We start from the raw sequence: 25,076 nt of genomic DNA, 5'->3' as shown, positions 1-25,076 counted from the left end.
CAGGATAGCAGAAGTATTTCCCATAATTAGACAACTGCTAAGTGCAGTGCTACAAATGTGAGACTGATCTGAAAGAAAGTTGACAACCCTTTCTAACATTTTCTTTCCTCCACACTTCAGCAAAAGAACACTTTTCAAATCCTGATGAATGTGCTGTGCAATAATGCTCATGAGAAAATACTCAACTAAAATAGCAGAATGTACCAAGTTATTACTTAAAATGGCATATCTCCCTTCTTCTGTTCCCAAGTTCCAGGGGAAAATTCCTCTTTTCAGTAAGCAGTTCCATCTGCATCCCCCAATGCACTGACAGACTTTCTAGAAAGACGTAGATGCTGCAGGACTTGACTTGTAGTTGGTTTGGAGCAGAGGCACAAAAGAGAATTATTACCAGAGAATTCAGAGGCTGGCACTAGAGAATCAAGCACTGCAGGGGAAGAGCTCGGCATCCAACAAGCAGAACTGGAAGCTGGAACACTAAGTGGAAAGCTGTCAGCCTTACTGAAAATGCAGACAAACCAGGAAAAGAAGGGACATGAGCAAAACGTCATCCACATCCCCGTGAGAACTCTGACCACTGTGCAGAAGTCACACATACAGCACTGTGCATGCTTTGGGCACATCTTGGGAATCAAACCTCACAGCAGGCTGCAGAATACCAGTCTGCAACTCCTTCAGGCATTCTCCTGAGGAATGAAGCACTGTCAATCTAAGGCATCTCTACATGTGCCTTTAGGCGGAACCAGGTGAAGAGGTTAAAGATGCAACATGAAGGGAACATCTTAGAGGAAATTTGGAAAGCACCCAAAAAACATTGCTGCCTGCCTCATGCAGTGGGATAACAAAAAGGACCACACCACGTGTGAGCTGCTACATTCATGCACTGCCATGAAGAAATACTAGTTGGGATGAAGCACGGGCACTTCCGAGAGGGGATGCCCTCCTCAGCCACGAGGCACAGTCCTATAATGACACAGCTTTAACTCTTCTGGAACAAGCAATGACACAGATTAAGTATCTCTATGTTATACTCACTGTGTGCCATGCTGCCCTTATGAGCATCACATCAACAATCTACTTTCACTGGACATGCACCTACATATATAGACACATACATACACATATAAAACAATCTGTGCTACATATGCAGTTGTGCAGATCTGCCCAGAAGATGCTGAAAACAACCAAATTTTAGGAGCAAATCCTTATCCTTTTTTGAAAACTACCAGCCATTTTTCTGTTCTGTTTATAAAGTCATCCATTTTAGTATGATGGTTCTGACTGCCAGTAACTACTACTTCTATTCAAAAAGAAAATGTTGATGGTACTTGAATAAGTAAGCACTCATTTCAGCTGGCACCAAAGGTTTCAGATTCTTCAGGGTTCAATGCTTTTACTGACTCTCAAGGTAGCAAGCTACACCATGTGTAATGAAACCAACTGACTCTGTTATTTTGTTTGGCAGTGCCAATCAAGGGAGCCTGCTGAATGCATTTCACACACGTATTTTGTCTCAGCATCAGCTGGAAATGAGGCTTTTACCATATATGTATAAAACTGTCATACCACCTCTCACTGGAGAGAATCCCCCACAAATCAAAGGGGAATATAAAGCAGTCTCTTCCAAAATGAGTTGAACTGGAATTTGCCTGACTCTGAGATGATGTTATTTTTTTCTACATTTTCTTTAATAGCACAAAATGATTTGACAGTGAACTTTGCTAGCCAAAGATGATTTTCCAGCAAACACAGCACCTTTGCTGGACAGCTTCCTGAATGCTTTAAAACCCCATGTCTATATTTCACTAAAGTATCAAATGGTCAAACTTTCATATTCAGGGAAAAAAATCAAAAGTATGTGAAAATTGTGTGAATGGGAAAGTTAGAAACACAGAAAAAGAGCAGACCACAAAGAAATGTTTAATGAGTAAGAACAAATAGATCTGCCGTGCAGTGATATTTTAAATATTCTTGGAAAAAACACTTGCTGAAATCCTTTAATTCTTGATGGAAATTGTGTCCCAGTTAAACACGAGTGGATTAAATTATTCAAAGTCATTGGATACATCCACTTACCTGCTCTGTCTCAACAAAGTTAGACACATGTCCATCATCATTGACTCCTCGAACGTGGAACCGGACACCAGCTCGCCCACAGCTGATGCGAGAGATGAGGCAGGCTTTGGCCTTCTTGTGGGAGGCATAAACAGTGCGAATGTCCACTACACCACACATCACCTTCAGCAACCAGTCGGAGCAGTTCACCTGGTAGTGTTTGAAAGGCACATGCAGTAGCTGGTTCCTAAAAGGTTCAACAACATACAGACACGCTACTGAATAAAATAAACAGATAGGCATGGGTTCCACCTCCCAAAAATCACTAATTTAATCAATTAATGCTTTGTGACCCCTTTTTTGTTGTGCCTCTCCTTTATCCAAAACCAAGAAATATCAGGCAGAAACCCCTTGTGAACTGCTACAGTGAACTGAACATGGCAAATTTTAACACCATAACTACCACCAAGGTGCTGCCTTTATATCTTGTACCTGTATTTTAAATTCAGATGCAAATGACACCTCTTTCAGTTCCAGAAATACATTTCTCTTTAGTAACCTTTTTGAAACATTACAGTGCTGTCAAGCTAATTATTTTTTGAACATTATTGCCTGGACCTTAGCATACACTACAGGATGAAGAACCTGTTCAAAATCCACTGGAATTTTCAGAAAAAAATTTCCAAGAAGAAACTGGAAGTCAATTGAGATATTGCAAAAAGTTCTATTAAAATTAGGAGGAATGTCTGTTCTAACCTTTAGTTTATTTTAAGATCAAAAATTCAAGAAACCTATCATACCTGGTTAACAGTGACTAGTCTCTTCTATTATGATGTTTTTCCTCATTTCACTTTTCAAAATGTGCTTTTAGTCACAGGAGGGCCAAGAAAATCCCATTTATTATCATTCATTTCTCAACAGCAGATCTGTACAAGAGTTATTACACCTAGTAAAACCCCTGAAGAATTGTTTTTCTAAAGTACACCATTTGTCTGAACAAGGTGCAAGTCATTCTTACATTTTTAATCCAAATATATAAGTGAAAAAGCATCTCTAAAACAATTATTGCTCTTTCTTTCACTTGTTTCTCCTAGTTCTATTTACAATGGAAGTCTCTCACTCAGACAAATTCCATCAGTATTTTTTTTGTTGCAGTTAATTTACCAAGCAGTTTGTGTTGCTTGTAACTTAACTCCTCTGACACTTTTCATTGTGTAACTATTTATCTCATTGTTTACTTTTCTCAAGAATCTATTGTTTGGTCTCAAATTTCCCATATCACCTAATTACCTCGAGATAAATTTTCTTTGGAAATCTTTTTGCCCTAAATGTGATGTTGTCACCATTCATCCCTGTTCTAAAACATACAGGAGAATGGAACCTCTTCAAGGGCTACTTCTAGATCAGCCAGAAGCAGCAAAGAAGGCAAGTTCAAATATACTTATCTTCCAAGAACAAAACTTTCAAAAGACAGCACAGGGAAAAAAGTTACTTTAAAAGTTGTTCCTTTGTTAAGGGATACTTCCAACTTAGGAGACTCATCAATGGAACACAGCTCATTTCTGCCATGTGTCTGCCTTGTCATGCTTGGTGAGATTTTTAAGATGGATGCATAATTATCATAGTTGAAAGCAAATATTAGATATCTCTCTTTGGAGTTAAATTCAAAACACTGTATCTTACCAGGCAAAAATCACATCATAGCTAGAAAGATTATTTAGGCTAACTGAACTGCTCTCTCATGTTAATTTATCATCCATTATGAACTTTTTTACTTATTTAAAATTCACCTACTTTAGGCCACATGACTTATCGCATGTTCTAGCTGCACACCCACATTTAACCCTGCCAGTTATTTTCCACCTACATCAAATCTTCATTTATTTCCATTACAGCTATGCCTCCCATGTGACTTTTTGTTTAAAAAGAAACGGAAAAAAGAAAAAAAGATAACAAAGGGAAAAAAAAAGGACATAGAAATTCAAGCATTCTGCCAAAGCTTGTAAAGCAAACAAACCAAATTACCTCAATCGCAAACCCACCTAGGGAAGACAAAGCACAGCACTGTGTTTTTAACTTTCCCCTCAACCAATACTTACCACAATAAGAAATACTTTGCCTTATAAGCACAAGAAAGTAAAAAGCACAGAACAGTGTATCACAGGACTTTCCTTCCGTGCAACATACACTTGCACTGAACTGTAAACATATTAATATTGATGTTTTCAACATAAAAACTAGGGCACATTACTGAAACATTAAGCTACAGACTTTAAACACATAAGCTTTTCAGAAGTAGAAGATACTTCAGCACAGATTTATGGAAAGGGATTTATGAAAAGGTCAAGTGCAGTTTCTATTAGAGAACTTTAAAGTAAATTATTAGAAAGAACCACAGGGGAAACTATTAATTACATATAGAGACACGTTTCTGTAATGTGAGCAATACATCTTGTGTTTCCTTCTTTGAAGCGTAAATTGTCATTTTCTAATTGCTTTTCACTATCAGAGTATTTTAATTAAACAGAAGTTACTTGTTTGACCCAGGTTTGCCATGAATTCACTAAGGCCACGTGCCCTCTAAAATGACACGTCAATGAAACGAAAGAAGGTGCACCTGAGATGCACATGTTCATTTCCCTCTGAGAGTGTCTGATCACTAAGATACAGGTGGGGAGCACACAAGACTCTGGTGTAACACGCAGTACTAACCAGAAGAACGAGTTACCAGATTCATAGTCGTTATCACCCTGCTTCTGAGCCCGCAGAGTCAGGTCAAAGTTTGAGCCTGCATTAGGCCATGAGAAATAGAACATCCCAGAGTTCAGTATTTTCTTCAAGGCAGTAACACGCTCATCTTCCTTAGTTTCTTCCTGGAGAGGACAGAAATCTGTTCCAGTAATTTTATAAACTTCAGTGTCCAGGATTTTTCCCACCGACGTACAGCCTGTCACCAGAACCAGAAAGTGCAGCCGAGTGTTCCCTAGAAGGTGACAGATAGTTACAAAAGGGTTACATACAGGTGGACACAGTTTCTCATCAGTGCTGTCAGATGCAATGCTGACAAGGCTCCAGCAGAGGCCAGCGTCTTTGCTTCTCAACAAATACAAGCGACAGTCATGCAGCCTCTGCTCTTTATATTTCTGAATTCCTCTTAACTGCAGGTAAGTGACTGCAATCGCACAATATTCCACACTACTTATCCATCCACAGTCTTTGCTGCATTAGAATGTTTTCCCCACAGACTTTATGAAAAGCAAAGTGCTTGCTATTGGGACATTACTAAAAAATCAAATTTCACCATCCTAGATAATAAAAAGCATTCAGATTCTTTACTGGCTTCAGCTGAAGCTGGATGTGTTCAATCATTTTTAAAAATTCAGTATCATCAATTCTTCAGGTTTTGCTTTTCATGTCACAAAAGAGTGTACATGATTAGATGACAACGTCAATTATCACAAAAAGAATTACAGCTGCCATGGCCATGAAGCAAAATGTGAAATCATGAAGCAGCTGAACTTAAGGGCCCCAAAACTAAAAAACTAAATTTTGAAGCTTCAGAGCACCACTGTAATCTGATCTCTTGTATGCAACCTCTGCTCATTGTCTCTGAAATCATAATTAAGAAACAGTAGAACAAGTGTTCGGAGAACACTGCTTCTGCTAGGAAGAAATTGTTTGGCTGTAATGGAGACAATGTCATCCTGTTCACCCTAGTTAGTAAGAAGAGGTGGAAATGAGCCAAGATTTATTAATTTAGCATAGCAAACCCAACATCTGACCTGCCAAGAGCAAGTTAATCAGCTAATGGCACAGTGACAATCTGGGACAGTATGGCTTCAGACAGCAAAAGGGAACACATTTTTTAGGATCACTTTTCAACCCTCCAGGGTGACCCATCATCTGAAAACACAGAACAACACTCACACAACTATTTCTTTTCTGAAATACCAACAGAGGAGTCCTTGCTTTGAGATCACAGGCTGGCTACAGAAACTTGAGTTAGGGGTGGTTTTCAGCAGGGCCAGAATATTTGTGTAGGCATGTGGGACTGGCCTGGCAGGACAAGGTGGGAGATTAGATCTTATTCACTCTGTTCTGCTGACTCCAGTTTTGTGTAAAGGCCAGTGTAGGCTAAAAAGCTCTGTTCATCACATTTCTTTCTGTAACAAGAGTGTGCTGTGTTCTCCTTCTTGAGTGCTTTCAAGAAGTTCATCTTCTGTGCTTTTGACACTGCAGCAGAGGGCTAGAAATACATAAAACCTGACAGTTTATTCCTCCTTTGCACATGACTGTGTATAACTGACAAGGAATAAGAATAGGAGACACATCAGCTATCACCATGTAGTTCATGACAGACTGAATACTGTCTTGCAGCCTCCAGAAAGGGTTAGGAGGAGTTAGCTGTCTCTCAGGATAGCAAATAGCTTCCATGACTTAGCTTAAACAGTGCAAAACCGATGAACTCAAAGCAAACTTCAATCACGAGAATTTGGGAGCAATGTAAAGAAACACTACTAATATGCCTTACTATCATTTAGGCTCAGGGACAAGAAAAACAGACTCAGAGAGCTGGCTGGCTGGGATGTTGAGACAAAGAGTACAAGCACTTTCTATGCCTTCAATGAACTTAAACTTTCCTAGACAGTTAAGAAGAGATCATATGAGGAAGTTAACATTAAAATAGCCAAAGAGAACAAAAGTTTAATAAAAGTGAGCTTGTTATCTGTGGTTCTGTCCTTTGAGAAGCTTGTAACAGGCAGAAAATAACTGAATCTAAACAAAGCAATCCTGTTTTGGGCACCAAAACATAAGAAAGATATTAAGCTGCTAGATAGAGTCCAAAGGAGGACAACAAAGATGGTGAAGGGCCTTGAGGGGAGGCCCTATAAGGAGTAGTTGAGGTCACTTGATCTGTTCAGTCTGGAGAAGAGGAGGCTGAGGGGAGACCTCATTACAGTCTACAACTTCCTCATAAGGGGAAGAGGAGGGACAGGCACTGATCTCTTCTCTGTGATGAGCAGTGACAGGACCTGAGGGAATGGCCTGAAGTTGTGTCAGGGCAGGTTTAGGTTGGATATTAGAAAAAATTTCCTCACCCAGAGGGTGGTTGGGCACTGGAACAGCCTCCCTAGGGAAGTGGTCACAGCATCAAGCCTGACAGAGTTCAAGAAGTGTTTAGACAATACTCTCAGGCACATGGTGTGACTCTTGGGGATGGTCCTATGCAGGGCCAGGAGTTGGACTTGCTGATCCTTGTTGATCCTTTCCGACTTGGCATATTCTGTCATTCTGATTCTGTAATAAGGCAGAAACATAACATTTCCAGCCATAGGAAAAACATTTCTGCTTGTTTGCTAGTCCCTGAAAGTCTGATTATTATGAACTTACTAAGGCAAGAAAAGGAAAGAAAAAAAAAGTCAGTCCATTTATTTCTCAATTTAAACTTCAAAAGTCATTGTGGTTTCTTTTCTGTTATGTGTCAACAATCCATAATCTTTCCTGTTGAAAACAGATATGCACATGAAAACAGCTATATCAACCACAACCTAAATGCACTTAAATTTAAGAGCAGAAATTACTTAAATTGCTTCAATCAGGATGTACGCTGCTACTGGAACACATAATTTTTATAAAAAAGCATAATTAAAATCAATTTTCTCTATCCTAAAAATTTCAAATCCTATGTTATTTGGCAACTGTTCAGTCATTGCAAGGAAAATAACATTTTTATTTGACAAGAACTTACTGAAAATTTCTTTTAGTTCCTAAAATATTAATTTTTATTATCCAAGTAAATCTCAGAAAAGAATGCACAAAGTTGCACTCCTGGTTTACTACACCCACCCACTCTACAAACAAACAAACAATCCTTCTATGAACAGAACATGGAATTTCCTATGGTAAGTGGATTTGCAAGGCCACCATACAAGAAAGAGATTTTTTAAATTGGTTTTGCTGCACGAACTGTTACAATATCATGACTTTAATGAAACAGATCAAACTGAAACACCCAGATATTCCTTAAACCCAGAAGGTATTTCCCCTTAAAATAATCAAGGCTATTCCTTTAATCCCTGCAGTCTTAACTTTTCGAAACTGCAGCTCACTACCATTTCCAATTCTATAATGAAATTAAAAATACTTCTCCTTTTAAGTTTACAGTAAAATTGTTTTATGTAAGTAGCATTTGAAGTACCACACTAACACCAATCACAAGGAAAAAACATCAGCTAGTCCAGTCAAACCCACCTGGCAGCATCATCAGGAAGCATACTATGGGGTTACAATTTTTAAAAGAAGCTAAACAGTATTCAAAATATTTATGTTTCTTCTGTTCAGAACATGAACAGCAATGTTGAAAGAAAAGTGATAAAATTATGAAATGAGGAGTGATCCCTTAAGTGCAAGTTCAAATAAGACTGAAAGTTGAGTTTCAAATGCTGGCAGTGCATCCTCGAGATCAAAGGGAGTATCAACGCTAAATGAATTCCCTGAAGTTGGTGGCCCTGCCAGTACTACCACTGCAGCCAGTCTACAGAGTTTGCCTGCTCTCAGGAGCTCCCTGCATATCTGGAGCCTGAGACAGGCCAAACTCATCTTATTTCTTGAAACAATTCTTATTATAAAAAAGTAATTAATGGAAATACACTGGGTGGAAAAATTATGCTAATTTCCTCTTGATTTCATGTGCAGCACAGTAGCAGAAAACATGTTACACTGAGCTGAGAGCCTCAATGTGCATCACGAATGGGACCAGCACAAAGGCAAATAAAACACTCAAAAAAAAATGGAAATTTTTTCCTGTCAAGCGATCAAGGTTCCAGGTCTGGCTCTTACATTTTACTTTGTACCAACCACCACATCAGCTGCAGACTACTTGCTGTCCCCCACCTTGGAAAACAAATTTTTTCCTTTAATTTATATAGTTTTATGTACAATCCTTTCTAAATTGTACACATAGTTAAAAGTGATTTAGGAATGTAAGAATTGCAACTGAAGATCACAATAGTGGAAATATCCCTCATGTCCTTGCAATGCAATCTGGAATGTTTTAAAGAAATCTCTGAAACAATTTTAGAGTAAGAAGTGAAGTGTTCCTTACTGGTCATGCTTTCTACAGCAACACATCTACAAAAAAGTAAGACCCACCTACAGTACTAAAGAAAAAAAATTCTTTCAAAGCTTATGGACCAAATTTTCACCTCAGGTAAATGGGTATAAATGTTCATGCATTGTGACCAAGATCATTATTTTACCCCATTATAGCTATAAATCACAACAACCACCTGTAAAGAACACTTCCAAAGAAATTAAGAAATGTTTTGCTCACAGCGACACATGCTGAATACCCTTTTATTAGGTTGCACAAGAGAGGCAGAGGATGAAGAATATTTGGCACAGAAACAAGACAGTAATTTCCATCCATTTTTTCAAAAGGTCTTGTGAAACCAATTGCCTTTATCCAAGTTGAACAGGAAACACAGTTCTGGAACGTCACACCATACAACAATAAGCTGCACTTTCTGTATTTAACCTCTTCACATGACTCAAGGCAATTGTTTACCCTGTAGCTTATGAGATGACTTCAGTGTTGCCTATTATGAGCTGTGGTAAAAAAGAGGCAATATTCAATTCTTATTTTGTCCTTCTTAACTGTAAATATTTCACTCAAGACTGCCTTTTCCTTTTAAAAATGAATTTGCTCCAATTTTTGGTCTTTCTCTATTCCATCACAGTCATGCCACCTCCTTATGTTCCCTCAGCCTGTTCCATCTCCACTCCATACATACCTCCCCTTCACTTTATAGTCCACCACAAAACAATTTGCAAGGTATTGTTGGCTCTTGTCTGTTTTCAAAAATAGCAACAGAACACAGCAGAGCAGTAGACTTTACCCACCTAGCTGAAAATTTCTGAGGAAATCTATTGCAGAATTATGAAAAAACCCAAGATTTTTCCAAACTACCATTTTAGTCTCAAAGATATTCCTTCTCCCTCTTCTAAATACAATTACATTTTTAGGATATATGAAAAAGCAATAGAAGACAGGTACTTAGTTGTCCTTTTTGCCTTTGAAATGTCTTCCTTTCAACTTCTATCTATGCAAGAGAGAGAGTAAATACACAGTCAAATGAATTCAGAATGCCTGCCCAAATACAGCAGCTGTATTAAACTAAACAACCTATGTGGTGATGGTGTTAAAATACCACCTTATATATGCATCCCTTCCTGACATCACAGTCTAAACCAAATACTGTAAAGCCATCTCTTTTAACACTTTGTTTAAGATGTATTTGTCACTGCTAGATCCTCTTTGGCAGCAAAACCTTGGCTGAGACACAGCTCAGAAACACTGTACAATTCATTCTGCTGCCATCCATCTCACAAAAGAAAGCAGAAGAACTTAGTGAGTCATGTTAACAGACATAAGTACATAGAAGTGAATGTTATTACTGGTGGGAAACATTAACTCTGTGAGTCAGTTTCACATATTTCATCTACTTTCTTGTGAAAAGCATGGTCTGCTTTGGCAGGCATACAATGTGATTTATTTGGATTCCTAAGTAGAGATATTTACAGATTAATTAAAGTTTTCAGACACATCTTTCATTTCTTGGCAAAAAGTCTCCCCTTCTGCTCTACAAAGATACTCTTAATATCCCAGTGGAATGTATTTTCACAAATATTTTCAGTTAATTTAGCACTTATGGTCTACAAGTTTCCAGTAGTAATTAAAAATACTGATACTCCTGAACAAAGTCTGTGTGAGAACCGATGCTCAGTGAAGAGCTGGCCAATTATACCTTGTTTGCAGCTGCTAAAATACATTATACAAAAAAGAAAAGTTACATTGCATTTCCATGGTGGGTTGACCCTGGCTGGACACCAGGTGCCCACCAAAGCTGCTATGCCAGCTGGGCAGGGGAGAGAAAAAGTAACAAAAGGCTCATGGGTCAAGATAAGGACAGGGAATGTTCACTCAACAGCTATGGGCAGAACAGACTCAACTTGGGGAAATTAGTTTAATTTATCACTAATCAAATCAGAGTAGAATAATGAGAAACAAAACCAAATCCTGAAAACACCTTCGCCCACCCCTCCCTTCCTCCCAGGTTTAACTCCACTCCCAATTTTCTCTCCCTCCTCCCCCACAGCAGCACAGGGGGATGGGGAATAGGGGCTGCAGCCAGTTCATCACACATTGTCTCTGTTGCTTCTTTCTTCTCAGGAGGAGGACTCCTCACACTCTTACCATGCTCCAGCATGGGGTCCCTCTATGGGAGACAGTCCTCCACAAATTTCTCCAATATGAGCCCTTTCTATGGGCTGCAGTTTACCAGTAACTGCTCCAGTGTAGGTCCCTTCCATAGGGTGCAGTCCTTCAGGAACAGACTGCTCCAGCCTGAGACCCCTGCAGGGCGAAAAGTCCTGCCAGCAAACCTGCTCCAGTGTGGGTTCCTCTCTCCATGGGGCCACAGATCCTGCCAGGAGCCTGCTCCAGCATGGACTTCCCTCAGGGTCACAGCCACCTTCGAGCATCCTCCTGCTCCCATGTGGGATCCTCCATAGGCTGTAGGTGGATGTCTGCTCTACCATGGACCTCCATGGGCTGCAGGGGGACAGCCTGGCTCACCATGGGCTGCACCATGGGCTGCAGGGGAATCTCTGCTCCAGCACCTGACACACCTCCTAACCCCTCCTTCCTCACTGAGCTTGGTGTAAGCAGAGTTGTTTCTTTCACATAACTCTCACTCTGCTCTTTTCCAGCTCCAGTTGTGTAGTGGTTTTCTCCATTTTCTTAAACAAGTTATCCCAGAGAAGCCACCACTGTCGCTGATGTGCTTGGCCTTCGCCAGTATCAGATCCATCTAGGAGCCTGCGGGCATTGGCTCCAGGGAACATGGGGGAAGCTTCTGGCAGCTCCTCACAGAAGCCACCCCATGTAGCCCCTCCCACTATCAAAACCTTCCCTCACAAACCCAATACAATTCCTTTGTAGTGTTACTCTTTTATGTAAGCAATAGCTAAACAGATGGAACTCACTTATGTGTAAGATGGAGACCTAAACGAGACTGTGACAAAAACCTGGGCTACCTCTTGAATGGTGAGATAGCAGATGTACAATCATCTTCGTGGTTTTTAACATGTTCAGGTGCAGAAAGTGTTTGCTTACCTTTGCTTATGATTGCAGCGTGACCCTCTGACTTTTCACACGATCATAATTAGAAGTTTGCCTCTACTAGTTAACTTTTTTATCAGATTACTGATAAAATTTTAACAATATCTTCCAAAGGAAGTCCTGTACCAGAACTTGTAATTTAGAGCAAGATAGAGGTGCAGTGACAATGCTGCAGACAGAGAAAAAAACTTTAAGGGCAGTGAATTTCACCAGATGTTGTTCAAGAAGAAATAAGGACATGAGAAAAAGTAAAGCTGAGAATATTTCACAAGATATTTGAAATCATTCACTTTTTAATATACTTGGATATACTTGGTTCCCATCACATACAAGAAACTACCCTTATCTCTAGCTTGAAGTGTTTGAATTCAATAGCTACATTCCTTTATTACTACGACAAGATTCTTTATAGTTCTATGAAGAAAAGCAGATCCAAGTGCCAAGAAAAACTAAACACAGGCCTTCTATTTATAATTCCATTAAGAAGTTGATGTAAATTTCCAGAGAATTAACTCCACCAGAAACAAAACAAACAAAAAGTACACATCCACGTTAAAAGACTAGATGGGCCTACATAAATTATGACACAGAAATCCTCCAGATTGCAGCTGCCTCTTCAGATCAATCTCAAGTGATACTTCTCAGGCTGAAGAATGGTAAGTAGGCTAAAAAAAGACACACATATTATTGGCCTAAATACACCAGTGCTCACACCACCACTGCCTTTGGTAAATTCCCTGACCAAGCATCAAGTTATATGGAAAAGTCTTGTCATTCCTCCAAACAAAAATTAAAGAAGACCTTGGGAACAATGCATATAGTGCTTTTTTTACTTATGCATCTAACTCATCAGTGATTTTAAAGTACTGTGTAAGGTACTATTACCTTCAAATCTATCACTGTATTTCTGTTCTTAAAACATGTTATTTCCATTAACATTCCTGTGGGCAGTGTAATAGCAAGTCCTTTCCTAAATCAAGATTCTCAAACTGTACAGAGATTTACAGCAGTGACAATAAATATTCCTTACTATACTAATTGAAGCTAAAGACATGGTTCTGCAAATCTTTATTCATGTGAATCACCCAATTAAAGGCAACTGGGCATTAAAGCAAGAACTGGCAATCTGTAGTACTGTAGTCTCAGATGACCCGATAATCAAGTGTCTAAACCCGATCCTTAAAGAAGAGAAAAAGTAAGAAATCATAGCTTGCCTTGGAAAATGTGGTAGGGAAAAAAGAATGGCAATTATCTTCAGGCAGCTAAGAATGTTAGACAAAACAAATAAAGACAAAATCCCAAATTCTTAGACTATCATTAAGTGATATGCTTTAGGCACAGAACAGAAAAAGAAACAGATCTTTTCCAGACTGTACATGACAAGGTACAATTAGCTTTCACAATTTAAGGACTTGGACAACTTTAGCCACTTGTCATTTATCATAGTCTGGGCATTTTATAATCTCAGTCATACAGATGGCCACTTACCACATTTAATCTGAAGCTCTCCTAAGCAGCCATAAGCATCTACGAGTTTTTCATATTGTCCTTTAATTGCATCCTTTTCTTCTGGAGCTGAGCAACAAAACAAGAGAAACAAAACAGCTGAGAAACAAAGAGAAAGGCAGAAAATTTAGTTATCCAATCTTTATGAAATTTTCACATTGCTATTGCCTACACCAATGCTTCCCACAGTTGATTTTGCTCACTACAAAGCTAGGGGTAAAATGCTTTTAAAAAGACAGAGATTAAAAAGCAAAGGGACAGAAGTGCACAGCCTCTCCACACACCAGCCTAGAAGAAAGGAGAACACTCATGAATTTTCAAACAACATGTTTGATTCTTATTCTATGGTACAAGTGTCACGTTAGTTCAAGAATAAATAAAGAAAAATACAGGCACATGTAAACTTTACACTGTTCTAAAATAAGAACAAAAATAACAATCTGTCTGGCCATAAGCTAAAATATACTACCTTTTCTTGATGTACAAAAATAGAGGGTTTATACTTCCAGATTCTCAGTCTAATTTCAGACAGAACTGAAAATTTTTATGCAAGATAACATAATTTGATGTAGACACAGTATCAGATCTTGATTTCCAGAAGAACTCAACATATTTTAGTGAAGTAAGAATTAACTAATTAAATCAATAAAGGGTGAGATACTGGTGCTATATTTTTGTATTTCTGCAACAAGTGACTTCAATAGGCACACACTGAACATTTAGATATTAAGCCAGAATACACATCAAACTTGTCACTGGCTACTTTAATGTAAAACCAGCATACTTTCTAAATGAGTAAGTCTGCATTTTGTATATATTTCCCAATGAGGAGCAAGGTTACCTTCCCAAATGAGGAAAACAGCCTGTAAGCTTCAAATGTCCTTCTACTTCTTGAACTACAGATACACAGCAACATGGTAATTTGAGAGATTTTCTAATAATTTGCAATCTTATGCTTCTAAAAAACTTCAGCAGTTAAAAAAACCTGAAACCTCTGGGCACAAAAAGTATAAACTGAACCGCTTGTGATGGATGCTGGAACAGAAAAGAAAGAGACTTCTCTTTATAAGTCTCAAGAGGCAAAGAGCTCAGTGAGAAGCACGGAAAACAAATAAATATCCCATACATTGCTGACATTTTGAAGTGAAAGAAAGGACAATTCCTCTCACAAAATTCCTTAGCAGAGGCAACCCCCAAAGGAAATTAAAACATTTGTCTCAATTTTTGCACTGATGACAAATAAGGAAGATTGGTTAATTTTTTCTTAATTTTGTTTTTACTACCATACTTTCACAACTTACCTATTCTGCTTTCTTAGAACACTGAGTAAATCAGGAGTAACTTGTAAAATGTTGATACCACACACCAGTAAAACAAAACATAAGCAACAGACAGAGGATAAAGTGATTTCTATCAGGTAACCTGAATCTCTGGACAGTAACAGTTTAAATATTCAGTAATTTAAATTGTTAATGTGCTGTTAATAACAGCACATCTTAAGAGTTGAGACTCTGCAAGCTCAGTTCTCAGGCACTTCAAAAAAACAGCTTCACAAAACCAGTTTAGATAGACTATAATGTTTTCTTTTTTGAAGAAAAGACTCCCTGTCAAGACCTCCTTATGTATTAAAAAAAAAGGACAGTGATACTCTTCAAAATAGAACTACAAGTTAGAAAGCTGGCTGTTAAAAGCGTCTGTTAAAAGCATGATCCAAAAGAATGGAATTTATTTCAGCATGGAAATAAGCTAGACACAACTCGTGCCACTACTGGCAAGAAGCACCTGACACTGCCATTTACAGAAGCCACTAAAGTTTCCCAGGTCAAGCCAGTGGCATCACACACACATCATCTCCTGGCACAGGACTTGTCCAAACACGCAGACAAATAGCTGTGTTTTACCAGTAGTGGTGCAGAAACATGCTGCCCTTCTGGGCAGGCCATTTGTCAGAACATATGCCTGCACAGTAGCATCAGTCAGGGTATCAGCGCTGGCAGAGCCGCTTGGAAGGAAGGAGCAGGCTCCCAGCACAGAGCTCCAGGAGGACTCTGGGCTGCATTGCCACTCTTTCTGGCTGGCTAACAACTTGCCAGTAACTTCTACCCCATGGCAAATTGTGTTATTTATTCTAGGGTTCATTTTGCTCCCTGAAGCAGCTTAGACTCAGAAACCAAAAAAGTAAGCAAGTGATCTTCCCTTGACACTTCCATGAACTCTCTAAAGACATGGTATACACCAAGACCTCACCTGTGGTTAGTTCAAGAGGAAAGGAGCATGCCAAACAGACACAGCTACATCCGTGGGTCATGCAAATGGAGAGGTCAGAATGTTTTAGTGCATATGGATCAAATTTATTTGTGTGTGTGTGTATATTCCCTTAGTTAAAGATACTGCTGGAATTTGAAGTCTCCTGTCCAGTTACACTCCTCGCTGTTGCACAAAATCCTGAGATGCACTGTGACCATTGTCATTTTGCATGGGTCACAGCAGGGACCTCAGGCAGCAGAGGTCAGGCAGCAGCTCCAGCATGCTGCCATCTCCTCCACAAGCCCTCATGACTAGGGGCATGACTCCTTCATGCCTCACAGCCTCCAGCCTCCATGGCACTGTCTTGCTCCACACCCTGCGGGTGTGCAAGCAAGGATACAGGCATCACCCTTCCAGCACTGTGAGGTCCTAACTGGATTCTGACACACCTCAGACAATTTTTTGATTATTTTGGAGGGGGAGAATGAGAAGGAGGAGGAATTCCCAACAGCCATTATAAAAAGCAATTTATAGAAAGGATGACTAAAGGGTGACTTTAAAAGGACATTATTGCAGAGGTCTTGAGCCAGGTTCATATCTTTCCTGGATGAAGAGAGTTCAGTGGAAAAATTACTATGAAACTCTAAAGGACTGTGATGAACAGGGAAAATATATACCAATATCTGACAAGTTTCAGCAATACAGAAAATACAGTTTTACCACCATTTGGCAGCTATATATGTGTCCAAAGACATAACACTTTTCGGTGCATCTCATTAATGCATATAAATATCTCAAAGGCAGGGGCCAAGAGGATGGTGCCAGTCTCCTCCAGTGGTGCCCTGAAACAGGATGAGGAGCAATGGTCATGAACTAAAACATAAGAATTTCCACTTTGACACAAGAAAGAACTTCTTTCCACTGAGAGTAGAGCTCTGGGACAGGTTGCCCAGGGAGGTCATGGAGTTTCCCTCTCTGAAAGATATTCAAAATCCTCCTGGACACATTCCTGTGTCACCTGCTCTAGAGGACCTGCCTTGGCAAGGGGGTTGGACTGGATGATCTCCAGAGGTCCCTCCCAACCTTAACAATTCTGTGATTCTGTGCTAACATGAAAATTATTTCCATGTTTCTCTGTTAAATGTTCCAAAGTCATGGGGTTTATTCTGTAATAGCTTTCATAAAATCTCTAAAATGCAGAGGCAGTGAGAGTGGTCTGCTTGAAAATCTAGGATGAGGGTTCCATGTTTAACTATACTCTGCTCACATGTAAAATCCTTCCTCTTTCAAGCCAGCCAACTTGAGATACCAGCATAAGTACATACGTAGTTAACGCACAATACTGCTACACAAGGTGATGAAATAAAAGTTTTCTACTTAGAAAACAAGTTGAGATTGAAATCATGTAGTGCATTTGTCTACTAGTTAACAATAACTCAGGTAACTAAACAGTACACCTAGTAATCACCAAACTCCACTAAAGCTTCCCAGTAATACTTTTTAAGTAATATTTCCTTCCACTAAGCACATAAGTGAGTATTGACCCTTCTGCAATAATTATCACAACTGTAATGTGTTCATAAGAGCTTTATGGATCTGCACATGACTCCTTCATGCCTCACAGCCTTCAGCCTCCATGGCACTGTGTTACTCCACGCCCTGCGGGTGTGCAAGCAAGGATACAGAAATCACAGATTTCAGGATAGAGGATACAGAAATCCTTAAGCATTTTTTTAATTATGAATAAGCTCCTGAAGTAAATTATATGTAAGATTGGCACATTAGTTCAACATTTTAACCTTGCAAAACAAGAGGTACGTAATAATTCAATGAAACTAAGTTGCAATAAACTCAATTAAAAATGAATTTTTCCATGCATAAAATATTTCAGAGAAAAAAAACCACACCATGAAGAGACATACAACTACATATACCATATGGCTTATCCAAGTGCAACTTCCTGCTTGTAAAACCTGCAAATTCAATTTAACAGCCAGCAGGAACTGGCCAAACATACGCAGTTTCCTTTATTCAACCCCTCCTTAGGGCTGATCACCCAGACTTCAGCAGGAATCAGCACAGCTCTCACACATAGAGAGCCCAGAAAGGTCAGCGATCAGAGGAAGAGAGCACAAAGGTACTACAGTTCCAAGTCCAACACTAGGGACAGACACAGTAATACCTACAGCTTAAACGTAAAAATGGAGAAAGAGCTCTTGAAAAAGAGTCTGGGACTGGGTTATGGATTCTGTATTTCTCCTGTGATTCTTAAGCCTGACTCTTCAAATAGGTACTTGCTTTGCTGTAGGTGCTGCTATACATATATAATCTGAAGCATATTTCTAAGTACTTTTAGAAACATAGATTTGATCTGATGGGGGGCTTTATTTGTGTCATTTAGCATTGTGGGGAAAGAGATGTGAATTTTCCCTAGAAACAGGGGAAATCTACAATCAAACAGAAATTTCATATCAAACTCCCCATATATACACTACCATAACCATCTTACCAAGAAATAAGTCCAGTGTCTGGTATTATATGAGTTTAGACTAGTAACTTGCCTCCTAATTGTGTTTTATGTCATCTGCAGACAGATTTAAAGTTGTATTTTCGGTATCTTTCATCACTAAAATCTTCCTATTCACATTCAATCCAAGCTACACAGGCACTATGCAAGTCAGCCTGTATTCTAAAATACCATATAGGTAAAGCAGTATAGAGCTGGCAAGAAGTCTGTGGTCAGAGTTACATTTTAGAGAGCCCAAATATTTCGAATACTAAGCAATGCATTTACCAATTTTCTAGTAAGAGGTATTTCTGGTTGAAAAGAACAAACAAAACAGCAAAGCGGCATTTTGGAAAGATCAGTTCACTGGCTTTCTATACTAGATTGAGAACATTCTGCTTCTAGTGAGAGATTATGTTTTCATACTTGTATGGGCATGTATAAATATATTAATTCACAGCCAAGGAAGAATGGGTTCATAAAACCACCAGGTTTCTACTGGCCAGCTCAGTGGACTGCAGGTAGTCAAGAAAATAAAAATAAAAGAGAAGTCCCTAAGTTACTTCTGTGAAGCTTGGTCGTTATCTTTACATGGTTCCTGACACATATTGCACACATTCACATAGAAACTTGCAGTCACTAGAGACATACCAACAACATTTATCCCCCACAACCACTACCAGCTTCCATAGAAAACAAGTCTTGTAATCTGCACTCTACTTTTACACCCAACACCTCTTCACTCTTCTCTGTACCCGATTTGCGTTTTGACAGTAGTGAAAGAACTGTAACACTCTTTTCTCTATAGTCTATGTGACTTTCAGCCTGAGAAACCATAGCTTCCAAGTGCCCACTGCCAGCATAACTAAGGAAGGCAAGGCTTCTGCTATGAAGATTACTCCCACCACAAGTTCTGTAGGGATCCACAAATGGAAAAGTCTGAACACCACCAAACCACAAAAAACTCCATAAAAATTTGGACTACCTATATGAATATTCTGACACAGGAGTAGAAATGAGTCACGCTGTAGGGCTCATTCTTTTGGACAGTGTGTAGTACTTAGAAATACATTCATAGCTTACACAGATATTGGTGTTTGATTTCCATACCCCACTCAGTGGCATGTTTGTCCATATAAATACAAAACTAAATCTAATTGTAAACAGTGAATGTACATATAGCTCAAAAACTGCATTTTGTAGAAAAAGATACAAGGGTAAATATGGTTTTGCAAGACTGTACCCTGATTTCAGTCAGTCACATCAGAGAACCACATACATACACACCTGCAACTGAAGCTGCAGAGGAGCTACAGAGCTGCTCCACAGAGCATACATACACCTTAACTCTGCAAAAAATTTGTCTCTATTAAAGGCCAGCTTCCCAGATGTGTGGGTGAAAGTCTGGAGGAAAAACTTCAGCCTTATTTGCAAAAACACACACCGTATCAGCTTTGAAGTTCTGTATTTTCAAAATACCGTGGTCATTTAAGATCCACCATAACAGGTGTTGTAACATCCTTTACAAAAACAGCTGCAGAATCAAAGAGCTTGCTGAAAACAAAAAAAATCTGTGCACCCTTTGGCTCTGCCTTTGAAAAAACATATTATTATGCTGAATTTCAATAGCAGAGCACTTCTGTTGACAGCCTTTCACTGAAATTACCTGCTATAATAAGGTTAAATAACCATACTTTCAGCACTATAGCTTTAGTCTAGTTTAGCAATTGCCTTGACAGCAGTCCAGAACTACCTTGTACAGCTCACTTCATCTGTAAACCACTGAAACTGTGATGTGTTTCAAGCAGAAACAGTATCTGTGTTTATACTCCCTGTTGTATTAAACAAAAACTTCTAAATCAATGCCAATTTTTCTTAATACCTCATGACTCTAGGTTTCTTCCACAGAATCTGTTGATGTTCTAGCTCAGAGAATTCCTGGAAGAATTGTTTCAAGCTATAACCCATCCTTCTGGAGATGATCGAAGTTTGAGGATTGCCAGTGGGGAAAAAAAAAAAAGCCTCTTTGAAAATGTACCATTAAATTCAAAACAGTGAGTTTTATCCTCCACCCTACAGTGACATCATGAGAGGAAGAAGAAAAACTCTCACCTTCAAAAACCCTATTTAACTTATGATAGAACAGAAAATTGTACTGCTGATATTACATCACTATACAGATCAAGTTGATGGGGTTAAGGATATGTAACTAGGTTTTCTGCAGTGATTTTTGATTTTTCCAAAAGTTTCTTACGTTAGGTTGCCATTACAGGCCAAGTGTTCTCATTTTATAAATTGCTGCCATCTCAGACAACTAGAGATCTCTATAATACTTTCCCACTACTGATAAAAAAGTGTAAATATTTTTCACCTATGAAATCTCTATCTGCAGTAAGGAAATTCTGAAATATAACCACTTTGCAACTAGAACTGTCATCATAATCTTTATAACATACTGACAGAAGCAAAAATCATCTACTCACAAGACATCATCAAATTGTTAGTTTACATATTTGAAAGTGTTTATTTTCATTATGAGTTTGCCAGAGGTTTATGGCCTGTAGAGACACTGTGTTTATACAAGTGTGTGGCTTTTTTAGATTTCTTTTTTTGTAACACAACTTCTAGGACGATTCTCACTCCCTTCTGCCACTTGAACTAGGTTAAATTCCACATTTGTTTCCTCTAGTACAAAATTATTATAGAAGCAATTAAACTTTGAGAAAGTATAGATGTCCTGCCTGTTCAAGGGCAGAAATACTTGGTAATTATGGAAAAAGAATAATGAACAATGACTAAAAGTTGTTCTCAGGCCTTCACTGTCCATCTGTGATTATTCTTCTCTACAATTCTATTGACATGAGGCTGCTATACAAAAACTGCATAAATCCTTGTACAACCTAAGTGCTCCAGGTATATGTACCTGCTTTTATTTAGTGTGGAGGTTTGCACAAGGAATAGTTGCTTAATTCCTCCTCACCACAGGTATGCAATTTTTAAAAAACTTTCTTTTAGAAAGAGAAAATTAGGCTGAGAAGCCAAAGCTAACACAATCCTTGGACTAGTATGTCTGAAACCAAACATATGCAGAGTTTATGTTAACCTCCTACTGTAGTGTTCTATGGTTAGTAACAACCTGAAGGCAAGTCAAACAAAACAGAATGAATGTTGTTTCTATTACCACCCTGCCTGCTGTTGAGCTTCCCCTTTACAATTCTGTTAAATTTACCATCACAATACCTACTACTGGTTTTCCCTCCTTTTCTTGTATCTGCTGCATAAACAGAAGAAATGAACTTAACAAGCTTCACTGGATAAACTAGCTTTTCTTACAGTACAGGAACCGACCCAGGCACAAATGGAGAAACCAAATGAAATAAAATTAAGGAGTTATTAACATGGAGCAGACTGAAGGCCAATGCATGAATGATCACAGTTATCTCAAGAGGTGACACTGGACTTTCAAAAGGTATGGCAAACAGGCTTTTACAGTGGGCACTATACAAATCACTACTTCAAAATTTTTCTAACACACATTTTAAGAAAGGCTATATAAACTTCTCTATTCACAGAATCACAAAATCATTCGGATTAGAAAAGATCTCTAAGATCAACTATGAGTCCAACTATTAACCTAGTACCACTGTGTTCATCATTAAACCATGTTTCCCAAATTCCACATCCACATCAGTTGGTGATTCCACCACCTCCCTGGGCAGCCTGTTACAATACGTCTGACCACAGTTATCATGAAGAATTTTTTCCTAATATCCAATCTAAACCTCCCCTGGTGCAACTTGAGGCCATTTCCTCTTGTCCTATCCCTTCTCATCTGGCAGAAGAGACTGACTCCCACCTGGTTACAACCTCCTCCCAGGTAGCTGTAGAGAGCAATAAGGTCTCCCCTGACCCTCCCCTTCTCCAGGCTAAGCAACCTCAGCTCCCCCAGCCACTCCTCATAAGGCTTGTGCTCCAGACCCTTCACCAGCTTCTCTGGACACGCTGCTGCAACTCAGTGGCTCTTTTGTAGTAAAGGACACAAAACTGAACACAGGATTCAAAATGCAGCCTTCTAAGTAAACAGGAAAAATCACTTCCCTGGTCCTGCTGGCCACACTATTTTTATACAGGCCAGGATGCCATTGGCCTTCTTGACCACCTGGGCACACTGCTGGCTCATGTTCAGCTGGATGTTGACCAGCACCCACACATCCTTTTCCACTGAGCAGCTTTCCAGCCACTAAATCATTTTAGGTATAGCAATTCAAATGGGGGATGGTAACACCAGGGGAGAAAAACCTATTTTAGGTTGATGATTCCTTTCCTTAGTGAGATTGCAAATCATTCCACTGGTCATACAAATGGCTCAGGGTCAGCTAGATGAATACTGGTCTCTCCATTTTATTCATGCACATGGGCTTTAGGAAGTGGAGCTGCTTTAGATTTGTATTAGAATAATGAAATACAAACCAAAAGCCACTGATATCAATATAGAGTTTCAATGTCAACAGATTTTAGAATCAGGGAAAGTGAGTAAAGTGCTGCTCAGTACTAAGAGACTTTTCACTATCAGTTCATTGAAAACTGACACAAAAATCCCCTATAAAAATGTAACACATTCATGTCCACTATTACCAAAGAATTTAACAAGAAACTGAAACCCCAAAATATTACACAATATAAAACTCCAATAAAACAAATTAACAAAAACACAACAAAATCCCACTGTGTGGCAATAACATGTTTTTCATGATGGGTCAAAATTTCTTCACTATCAGAAATATTATCATGAAAAGCAGTTGCTACCTGAAGACCTTTTTGGCTTTCTTCATTCATAAAGTCCCCAAGACCTGATGTGGTATTAAGCATCTTAGTCTAGATGTCCTACCACTGTGTATCATGGAAGATTCAGCTCAGTGGACCCAGATCCTGAGCTGATGTTGTTACGGACATTGTACAAACCACAGTGTACATTCACTTTTTACTACAACACTGCAAACAGCAACATGGTTGCAGGCACAGGTAAGTATTACACAGAAAACAATTTAAGAATACAGTACAAGCATGTATTCCCTTGTGTTGCTTTTTGCACCTTACACTCACAGTCACCTCACTTTTCTGTCTCAACATTAGCAACATTAGCGTTGTGTCACGCTCACGAGTGACAAGTACCAAAACACAAGGTGAGACTCCTCCAGCAAGAGCCAGATACTCAAGTAACCATATACCCTGCAAATCACAGGGGCAGGTTTCGCACCACAGCGAGAAGCCAGTTTGGATTTTTTTTTTTAAGTGGCACAAATCTCAAGTCAGTTATCCAAAACAATCCCTGCTGTGAGCTGGCTGTCTACACTGGTGGTTAGAACCCGATGTAGCTGAGTACAAGCTTCAAGAGGCAGTGGGCCCCATCCCTTTATATGGACTCTCCTTGGCCGTCAAGGCTACAGAGGGTAAGTCTTGCACAGTGAAGGTACCTTGTGCCAAGATCCCACCACAACCAGACAGGTGGGTGGCCTCTCCTGCTTCTTCCACCCCGGCTGCTGGTGAGGAGGATAAAGACGTCCAGAGCAGCGAACGGGCCGGTCGGACACGGATCGGGAGGAGATGCTGGCCAACCCTCCATGCGTAGCAGGGCACCGGGGGTCACCCAAACGCGACAGTAAGTGGCCAGGCCTGGGGGGCCGTGCTGGAGGCCGGGGTGTAAAGCGAGGAGCTCTCCTCGGCCAGCGTCCCACCGGGCCCGGGGCTGCGCTCTCCCCTTCCTCTCTCCATGCCACGGGGTAAAGTGCCCCAGACCTTCAGGGAATCAGCCGCTGCCACCGCACCCCGGCGCCCCTTCGCAGTCACGGGGCGCGCACCCCCGGACCCGGCACCTCCCCGGCACCCGCAGCCCCCCGCAGGCACTTACTGAGCGCCGCCACCGTGCCGGCCTCCAGCAACAGGCAGTCCTGCCGGGAGCGCGCCTCCAGCAGGGCGCTCGGGCCCGGCTCCTGCTTCCAGAGCAGCCGCAGCCCTTTGCTCAGAGCCATGAGAGCCGCCGGCCGCGGGCAGGAAGGCACAGGGGTGCGGGCGGAGGGGGTGGCGGCGGAGCCTCCGTCCCCTCGAGGGCGCGGCGCTCAGGGCCCGCCGGCAGCCACAGGCAGCAACTCCGAGCGCCGGACCCGGGTCCTGCCCGTCCGCTTTTCCCAGGGAGGCGGGCAAGGGGGACGGCCGTGCCCCGCTCCCGGTCACCTCAGCAGGCCTCCGAGCGCCTCCAGTGCGGGGCGCCCGGCGGTGAAGGGAGCGGAGCGTTTGCAGCTGCGGCTCCTCCGCGGCCCCGCTGCTGCCTCCTCCTCCTCCTCTCCCTCCACCTCCTCTCCCTCCTCCTCCTCCTCGGGGAGTCCCCGTCTGCGGCCAGGGGGGCGGGAGCAACTTTCCCCTTTGCCCTCTGCCTTTCCCTTCCCACCCGCGATAAACTTTCCAGAGTTAACTTTGTCCCTCCGGCTCCGCGGCTGCGGCTCCTCCTCTAGGACAGGTACCAGCCGCGGGCGGGGCGCTGCCACCCGCCCTGCCCGCCAGGGAGGGGAAGGGAGGAGGGGC

At 40.6% G+C, this 25,076-nt stretch overlaps 1 protein-coding gene across 5 annotated transcripts in view; it reads right to left on the bottom strand.

The window, feature by feature from the left end:
* The window catches only part of SYNJ2 (synaptojanin 2), a 77,194-nt gene that overhangs the window by 42,417 nt on the left and 9,701 nt on the right, over positions 1-25,076 (bottom strand). For 2 of the 5 annotated variants that reach the window (XM_050316199.1, XM_050316200.1), the window contains exons 1-4: positions 24,406-24,817; positions 13,727-13,813; positions 4,768-5,038; positions 2,077-2,302 (exon numbers count right to left, since the gene is read on the bottom strand). In XM_050316199.1, coding sequence (XP_050172156.1) covers positions 2,077-2,302; positions 4,768-5,038; positions 13,727-13,813; positions 24,406-24,526 — 705 coding nt within the window. In that variant the 5' untranslated portion in view covers positions 24,527-24,817. Of the gene's footprint in view, positions 1-2,076; positions 2,303-4,767; positions 5,039-13,726; positions 13,814-24,405; positions 24,818-25,076 lie in introns of those variants that run through there. The other 3 variants (XM_050316201.1, XM_050316202.1, XM_050316203.1) reach the window with 2 other exon arrangements.

Source organism: Myiozetetes cayanensis, unplaced genomic scaffold (genome assembly GCF_022539395.1).
Source record: "Myiozetetes cayanensis isolate MyiCay16 unplaced genomic scaffold, myiCay2020 scf2-11, whole genome shotgun sequence".
NCBI classification, from domain to species: domain Eukaryota; kingdom Metazoa; phylum Chordata; class Aves; order Passeriformes; family Tyrannidae; genus Myiozetetes; species Myiozetetes cayanensis.
Note: the sequence above shows the minus strand (reverse complement) of the source record. Positions and strands in the feature narration are given on the sequence as shown.